The sequence below is a fragment of the Sander vitreus genome, chromosome 9 (assembly GCF_031162955.1).
Source record: "Sander vitreus isolate 19-12246 chromosome 9, sanVit1, whole genome shotgun sequence".
Taxonomy (NCBI): domain Eukaryota; kingdom Metazoa; phylum Chordata; class Actinopteri; order Perciformes; family Percidae; genus Sander; species Sander vitreus.
Genome location: NC_135863.1, coordinates 20,383,295 through 20,392,199, shown reverse-complemented (window position 1 = coordinate 20,392,199; position 8,905 = coordinate 20,383,295). Strand labels below are relative to the sequence as shown.

Genomic DNA, 8,905 nt, shown 5'->3' with positions numbered 1-8,905 from the left:
TTGTATACTCATCTGTGTCATACTTTAACTTTCCACATGAAACCATTATAAAACTATTTCAAACACCAGCACTGTGTCTGAACTTGTGGACAAATACACAGTATATTTAAAAAAAAGGCAAGGCAAGTGAAAAGTCTATGAAGATCTGGGCTTTATTTCAGTAAACAGATTTGGTTGATCATTTGGTATTTTGACAACAGACAATTATTTTTTTCATCAGTTTTTAGTTCTTCTACCTTATACAAACATGGCGACAACTACTTCATATGGCATGTATATTATAGGCTATTTGGTTAACAGAGGAAAGTACAATACAAAAAAAAATTCTATACAGAAAATTGACACATGGCCTGGCATATGAATGGGAACTGACATGCGCAATTCTTAATAAAAATGCTGACTGACACAGTACCTCAATGTACAGTATATATGTTTTGTGAAACTGCAGATACATCACAGGTACGTAGAAAAAGACCCTGAAGTGGCAGGTACTGGGAATATTGGTGAATAATTTGGTTTGATCACACAAATACTCTAAACTAAAACATTTCTTGGTATTGGATGTGTGTGCTGTGTGTCTAACTTTAGTCTTTTATAGATCACAACAATAACTGAATCAAGGACAACTGATACAAATTTGGACATGATGTACATGTTTGGCAAAAAAAGAAATGATTTGGTCTTAGAGACACTGATGTTCTTTTTTTTGAAGTTTCAAAAATAACAGTAACAAATACAGTGAATGATTGTGTTTACAGAGCAGTCACACAAAGCTATGTTCAACAACATATTTAAGAAGACAAAATACTTTCTCATACTCACCTCCAGACTTGGTTTATGAATCACTACAATTAAAAAGCTGCAGAGATAAACTGATTGTAGTTAAGCAAAAGGCAAAACTGGTTAAATGATTTTGGAAGAGAAAACATTTAGCAAGGAGGCAGTTTAAAAGGTATAAACATGTGCCTCTGTAACATTCAGAATCATTCAAGAAGTGCGAACAGAATTCATATAAAAACAGAAACGGACATTTTAAAATGTCAACATGTCTTTGCCAAATCGAGCTCAGTAATAACAAGCAGAATGTGCTGTAAATCTATGTCCATTTCATCATACAACATTCTAAAACTAATGTATGTTTTTGCATAAAGTTTGTCAAGCTTCATTAATCCCTCAACAACACATGACATATAGTGGCACCATCTGTGCCAAGACGTGATATAACTACATCCACATTAACTCTGATTTGGTTTTCAAATCAAACTTTTGTATTTCGGTAACAGTAACTGCCTTCAAAACATACACTGTTCTCACTGCACCAACAGCATGCAAGGAAAAACTGCATTTATTAAACCTTCTGTGGGTTTGATTAATGGAAACCACTAATATCCATTAACTGTAATCAATGCAGTAAATACATATTTAAGTTGTTAGCATAAGTGTAGAGCCATTTAGTAACAATATGCATGTGTGTGCATTTATATATAACCTGTAATTCACTCGATGTTTGTCTTTCTAGTCATGCAACAGCATTTTATAAAAAAAACCTTTAGCACATAAAAAAAAACAATGCATGAATAAAAAAAAACAATAAGGCAACAACTAGGTAGTTTTGCTGAATTAAGGCATCAACTGAATGTGATCCATCGTATTAAAAAAGTAGAGTGAATGGTTGCAACGACGAGTTAGTATTGGCAGGCTTATCACATTAAACAACACGTAAGGATAGCATATAGCAGAGAGAAATGACAATGTCCTACAAAACAGACAATATCAATGCAGAACGTCCTCCGTCATGTCATAGAGTCCATCTCAGTCTGTTTTTCTGATCCAATACCAGCCGGCCGCCATCTGGTAGGCACTTCCTCGTTGATCCCTCGATAAACAGTTTGAGTGCCAAAGGCCGAAAAGAAAAGTCTTGACTTCGCCAACAGAGAGCAGAGGATGCTCGGCTGGGATCGCAGAATGACATGGAAACTGCATGTTTTTTTGGTATTGAGAACTTTTGATATCTAGCTGATACTACTCAACGGCGTTTTAGAAACTATACAAACAACTTAAGCATCTTAAGTGCAAAGAGGAGAAGAAAACACAAAAGGGGAGGTGACTGATTATTATAATGAAGAACAAAAAAAAAGAATTAACGAGACGTGAGAAAAGCACTGTATGAGTTACTATGTGTTGTTATTCAACTACACAGAACCCCAAAGTCAGTCTGTTTATGCTTTCCTCGGGCCGGCCTACGCAAAAACCTGCATGTTACCGTGCTGAGGCTGTTGAGAGGCCTGCTGCGCCTGTTGCGACTGCAGCTGCAGCTGCACCTGCTCTGGAATGTGTGTGTGGTGTGAAGACGGCAGTGCGTGGTGGGGGTTCCCCCGAGGGGTGGGGCTGGTGGTGACGTCAGACCAGTCCGAGTTGGAGTGTGGCGAAGAGGACGACCAAGGGTCTGGGGACTCGGGTGAAGGGGTGAGATATGGGTGCTCGCTGGGTGGGTGGGCAGAGTGGCCGGGGGTGGTGCCCTCTGAGCTAGTGGTGGTGTAACTGTGCTGGGAGGGGGGAGTGGGGTACTTATCCACAGGGCTCTGCATGGGTGGATAGGAGGGCAGCGGCCGAGACTGGGCCTCAATCCCCCCGTGGCTGACGGTGTGGGGGTGCTGCAGGGCGTGGGAGAGCCCGTGCGCCATGCTCATCTGCTCAGGCATCTTATACATCATACCCTGGGAGCATCGGAGGTGGCCTGGCCCCTGCTGGGAGTGACCCTGATTCTGGTTCTGCCCCTGGGACTGTGTGGCCTGTACCTGCCCTGGCTGAGGCTGCTTCAGCATGGCCTGGCCTCTTCCAGGGGCCATCATCTGGAACGTGACGATGGGCGGCAGCTGCTCTCTGCTCATGGTGACATTCATGGGAGTCAGCATCGGGCCCTGGTTGTGGTGTTGGCCCATGCCGGGATGAGAACCCCCCATCTGGTGCGACACAAGGCCAAACATGTGGCCACTGTAGCCGTGCTTGGTCATACCCACCCAGCTCTGCTGCTGTCCCAGCATGTGGCTGACGGGGGGCAGCATTGGTCGGGAGGTGGGGCTGCTCAGGAGGGGAGGGGAGGTTGCTGTGGTGGAGGCGGCGCTGGACACGTCGCCTGTGTACGAGTGTGGTGATTCCAGGGAGTCAACTGGTGACATGGTGACAGAGCTCTCTGGAAGTCCTCCTGCTGCCTTGACGCCATTTGCGTTCCCTCCGCCTGTACCTCCTCCACTTCCTCCTCCGACTCCAGCACTCACACCCGGCCCCTCTCCTCCAGCGGGCTTCTTTCTTCTCTTTGCCTTCATGTCTTTTAGCTCCTTAGCTCCCCCGCCAACACCTCCCACCTTCGCTCCACCTCCGCCCCTCCTACTCTTCTTGCCCTGCGGCCCGGGGCGCATGCCGATGAAGCCTGCTCCGTTGGCCCCACACATAATGGAGGAGTTTCCTCCTCCGCCCATGTGGTTAGGGCCATTGTGTGGACTGTGAACCAAATTGTACTGGTCCAGCAGGCGCACTATGTCATGATGCATGCGTTCTTGAGCGGTATCGCGGGGCAGCCGATCCAGGTGATCGGTGATGTCCCGGTTGGAGTAGTGGTCAAGGAGAACCTGAGCTGCCTCAAAGCTGCCTTCTCTGGCTGCAAGAAACAGTGGGGTCTCCTCCTGAAGGAAACACAGCAAGCAGCCAGTTTTAATACACAAAAGATCTGTCTCAATTTAATCCGTGCATTTAAAATAAATCTCTGAATAAAAGTCTGATGAATACATTTTATTTAGATTAAATACAACTTTGTGTATTTGTTTCACCTCCAGATACTACTTTTTTTTTTACAGACTAACTTTTACTTAAGTCATTTTTATCAGCACACAAATGAAGGAACAATGGTTTGAAATAGCAGCAATGAAAACACAACAACCAACCTTATTGTCTTGCATGTCCCGGTTGGCTCCATTCTTCAAAAGCACAAGAGTGGCCTCCACATTATTAACTGCAGCTGCCCAGTGCAGAGCGGATTTGCCTACAATTTTGGGAAGGTGTAGAAAAGACAAAGAAGCACATCCATGTTTAACCAGAATGAAATCATTACAATTTAGTTTTTTTGTTAAGTAACATTCCATTCATGACTATTTTTCTGTGACTAATCAAACTCTTCAAGTCTTAAATGTTACTATCTTACTAGATTTTAAAGGACTGAAGCAAACATTACAGTGTTACGGTTTCCTACCACTAACATTTCCAATTAGCTTGTCCTGCTTACCTACTAGCATGATTCTTCATACTAATACTGCAGTTTCAATATGAGCAGTATTGTAATCCAAATACCTGCGTGCATGAAATGCTCACACCAGAACTACAGTACAAAAATGAGACATTCCCCGGGAATAGCAAATATATGAAAAGTTGGCTGACCATGGTCGTCTACAGCATTGATGTCAGCATGGCAGTGGATCAGCTCTTCCACCATGCCCTCCACAGCTAGCCTGGCTGCCAGGACCAGTGGAGTAGTGCCGTCATTCATCCGGGAATCCAGTTCTGTTGCACGATTACGGATCAGAATCTGAGAGAGGACAAAGATACATGAGATATGATGAAAAATACATGACGGATAATAGAGATGCAGATTTCACAGGTAATTATCTGTTCATAGGAATTACCTTTGCCTTTGTTTATGATTACAGTTAAATTAGTAACTACAATGGTAGAGTTGTTTTGGCTGACCTATTTTAAACTCACCTCAAGTTTATAACCGATTATGATCAAACAGTTGTCTCACCTGGAAGACTCCCTGGGCATCAGCTGCCACGGCAGCATGCAGCGGCGTTCTGCCCATGTTGTCATGGGCGTTGGGATCAGCTCCAGCGTCCAGCAGTCTCTTAGCAGCATCAGCCCTGGCGTAGCGAGCAGCCAGGTGGAGCGCCGTTTCTCCTGTACGGTCAGTCTGAGCCATTAAAGAAGCACCCTGAGCGATAAGGTCTGAAATGACACTCGGTCCTGGTTCATCTCCTCCACTCTCTTCCTCCTCTTCTCCATGCAGGCTGCAGTCTGGGCCTCCACCATTACGCAGCGATGCCAACATCAGTGGGGTGAAGCCATCTGAGAGAAAATAAATTCAATATTAGAGAAGTTCTTAAAAAAGTCGGGAAAATTGGGAATGTTTAGAAGTAAATATTTCTCACCAGGTCCCTTGACGTTTACATCCAGACAGTCAGCATCCAGGTCGGCCTGTGGGGGAGTCAGCGAGATGTCAGCAGCCTTGCGGTGCTGCAGGGTCCACTCTCTCCGGTCAACACCTCCATCCACAGCGATGGGCAGCAAGGGTTTGTCTTCAGTCTATATATATATATATATAAAAAAATGCTTGAAACAACATTTACGACAACCAAAAACCTTTCCTCAAGTTCCAAACATCCCTTACCCAATTTCATTTAAACTACTCCAATCCATCAGCTTTACTTAAACCATTCCATTTTCTCTTTATTTTCTTTTCACTTACTCTTGGTTTCTTGGATTGGACCTCGTCATCCATCCATTTCTGACCTCCATCAATCATGGTTCCATCCTGGCTCTTGAAATTCCTGATATGGGAAAAAGAATTTTTTTTTAATTACAGTTACATTTCATTCTGCTTTATTCCAGGACGCAGCATGCATGCTATGTTTTACACTCAATCAAACAGCAGTATTGATCACTGGGAGCTGGGCAGTACAACCACAGTCTTCTACTGATGCAATTGAGCTCTTAGGAGGGATACTTTGTATGCTCACGTCAAGGTCAACTGAGAAACCTTAGATTTCACTTTTCACTCTGGTATGAATTCCCACCCAGTAGTTGTTTTCATATATCTTGTTTTAAATTATCTCAAGCAAGCTGTTGGTCTGTATATCCACTCACTTCATGTCAAAGTCATCCTGTCCGACAGGCTCTCTCCTTTTATCATTCTTATTGGCCATGAAGCCATCAGGCAGCCACAGGATGCCATGTTTGTGCTTCCTCTTGGCTGCTAGCATCCCCAGCACCAGGATAAGCAGAATAATAACCACTGCCACTCCAACCAGGATCATCAGCAACGGTGGCTGAGGTGGAACTGTCGGGTCACCTGAAGAAAACAAGTCTTAATACCAGTTGTTTTGGATACATTTGATTTTGGTTTTTACATTAAAAAAAACAGGTAAATTCCATTAACTGTTGAATGACAGGCCTACTTACTGTTAACAGACACTAGAGGGTAAGGCAATTCAGCCTTGATGTGTGCTGCTGCAATGAATGACGCAGCCTCATTAGTGCTGGAGAAACAGTCGACAGAGCTCTGAGAACATTCGCGGTTATCGAGTTCCAGGTGCACCACAGATCTGCACAGACAAACATGTAAAAATACAAAGACTGTTAATGACAAGCAGTTCGTTTATTTCAAGCTACTGCGAATTAAAAGAGAGCTTGAAAGAAGAGAAATTATGTGAGGACCCCAACATGAACTATCCTTACCCAATAACCTCCCTGTCCAGCTCCCGCTTGCTTTTCCTCCTCTGTAAATGTCGTCCGTGCTCCTCCTCCCCCCCATAGTAAGCGTACACCATTGGCTTCTTATTTTCATCCAGCTTCACCTGCACGTTGGTGTGCAACAGGGCTCCCAGGGAGCGCAAGAAACCCCTCAAGTCTCCAAGCAGCTCCTCAGGCTGCAGCCGGACCACGATGACCAGCGTGCCATCCACCACTTTGGCTGGAGTGTCAGCTGAGCAGTCCAGGCCGTCCCAGCCACAAGCCTCCGTGTAGCAGCTCTGGTCACAGATGCCGTTCCCAAAGTGGTCTGCGCAGTACTGGTCATACCTGAAAATACACAGACCAAAGAGGGTGGCTGTTTAGTGATTTGGCTTCAAAATGTTTTGGACTTTATACATAACTGCAACAGCAATGACAAAAATAAAGAGAAGGGTCACATACTTGCAGGACGGTGGGGTCTCCTGGCACTCAAAGCTGTCAAAGAGGCACCCAGGGTTGTCACACTCCTTGTCACAAACTCCATTCTTAAAGAGATCCCAGCAGGGAACACTGGCGGTGCAGTTAACCCAAGGCTTCTTCCAGTTGAGCGAGCAGTCGCCTCCATCCCACTGACATTCATGGTTATTACACTGATCGTCACACACTTCATCCCCAGAATGCTGCTCACACTGCAGATAGGGGCAGGTTGGAGTGCGTGGTGTGAGTAGTTTGTTCTCACAGGTTCGTCCGGAGAAGTACATGGGGCAGCGGCAGCTATACTGGTACAGGTTGGATGGGTCTCTGATGCAGGTTCCTCCATTTTGGCAGCGCCATGGACACCTCTGTTCATTCTCACAGTGTGGTCCACTGAAGCCTGGCTGGCACTTGCAGTACAGGTGGCCTGGTGACTCCACACAGCGCCCACCATTCTGGCAACGTAGCTTCAAACAATTGTAGTGTTCTATTTCGCCACAGTTGAACCCAGTAAAGCCCTATAAAAGTGATATAGTAATATGGTCATTTTAAAAGTTAGGCTTGGCTACACATTTGTAAAGGGACAATAAAACTTGGCAGCTGACGTTTAATCAAAAACCAACTACTAGAACTAATATACATCTAGGTTTTACAAATCTGCTGCTACTATACCTGAGCCATGGTGTGGCCCTCTGAAGCAAGCATGAAAATAAGAGGGAGCAAGATGTTAGTGCAGAGAAAAACAAGCATTTAGTTTGAAGAGATTGGTGTTCTAGTCTGAGAGCAAAAGAAAGGAAACACTGAGGTAGTAATGTCAGTCACCCTTCACTGAGTATATCTATATACAATGAATAACAGATTAATGAAACAGATCCAATATCCTCTTTGCTTAGACTTAAGGGATAATTAAGCATCACAAACGCACTATTATATACTAAAATGCTGTGTTCTGTTGAAGATTTAATAGAATTTTGGAGATTGTTAAACTTTTAAATATAAAAAAATCTTAATTACACATTAAACATAGTTCACGGTAAGCGGTGTTCCTTATTAACTAAAACATTCACGGTTCGATAGTCGAGTCTGGAGGGATGTGCGGTAGCCAATAGACTAATGAGAATATATCAAGAAAATGGAGGAACATTACTGGTATTGATTGTTTTTTTGTGTTAATAAATTGTAACACAATATCTGACAGCCCTGTCAAAATAAGTGTTTTGTATTCTCGTACCACTGCCAGCTGCCAATTTGTTTTCACGCCACTTTGCATCCAGTTCACACTGTGAACTTTGTAGCTTATGCGCAAAAATCAAGACAGAAAACCCCCCAAAAATATGCATATGCATACCAATAGTTATGTGAAAGATAGACCAGCCCAGCACTGTCAATTAAGACCTTAATGTAAAAACATGAAAGTATAGCTTGACATGATTATGATGAATGAGAGCACAGAGCCTGTTTGCACTGAGAAATTAATAGAAAAAGTGTTATACAGGAAGCGAACATAAAAGAGAAGAATCGATTGACACCATGTTTCTGTTTCTTATGGTGCCAGAAAAAGGAGTGACGTTTGAGAAACTTACGGGAACACAGGAGCAAGTGTAGCCATGTACTGAACTCATGTTCATAGAGCAGACGGCACCGTTGTGGCATGGCTTAGACAGACACAGATCCACCATGGACTCACAATGACGACCTGAAAATGAATTAATCAACAACTGAAACACTTTGCAGGATTACCAAAACATTCACATTATTGAAACACTTGAGACAAAAACACGAATGCCTTGCTAGTTTTCTAACATACAAAAAGACTTAAAGGAACACGCCGACTTATTGGGAGTTTAGCTTATTCACCGTATCCCCCAGAGTTAGATAAGTCCATACATACCCTTCTCATCTCCGTGCGTCTAACGCACCCACCGCTAGCCTC

At 43.9% G+C, this 8,905-nt stretch overlaps 1 protein-coding gene across 2 annotated transcripts in view; it reads right to left on the bottom strand.

Moving 5' to 3' along the window:
* Positions 1-133: 133 nt before the first annotated feature.
* The window catches only part of notch2 (notch receptor 2), a 50,236-nt gene continuing 41,464 nt past the window's right edge, over positions 134-8,905 (bottom strand). For both annotated transcript variants that reach the window (XM_078259167.1, XM_078259168.1), the window contains exons 25-35: positions 8,556-8,668; positions 6,961-7,490; positions 6,505-6,846; positions 6,229-6,371; positions 5,914-6,118; positions 5,516-5,597; positions 5,199-5,352; positions 4,796-5,115; positions 4,432-4,579; positions 3,942-4,039; positions 134-3,683 (exon numbers count right to left, since the gene is read on the bottom strand). In XM_078259167.1, the coding sequence (XP_078115293.1) occupies positions 2,241-3,683; positions 3,942-4,039; positions 4,432-4,579; positions 4,796-5,115; positions 5,199-5,352; positions 5,516-5,597; positions 5,914-6,118; positions 6,229-6,371; positions 6,505-6,846; positions 6,961-7,490; positions 8,556-8,668 (3,578 nt within the window). In that variant the 3' untranslated portion in view covers positions 134-2,240. The remainder of the gene's footprint in view (positions 3,684-3,941; positions 4,040-4,431; positions 4,580-4,795; positions 5,116-5,198; positions 5,353-5,515; positions 5,598-5,913; positions 6,119-6,228; positions 6,372-6,504; positions 6,847-6,960; positions 7,491-8,555; positions 8,669-8,905) is intronic.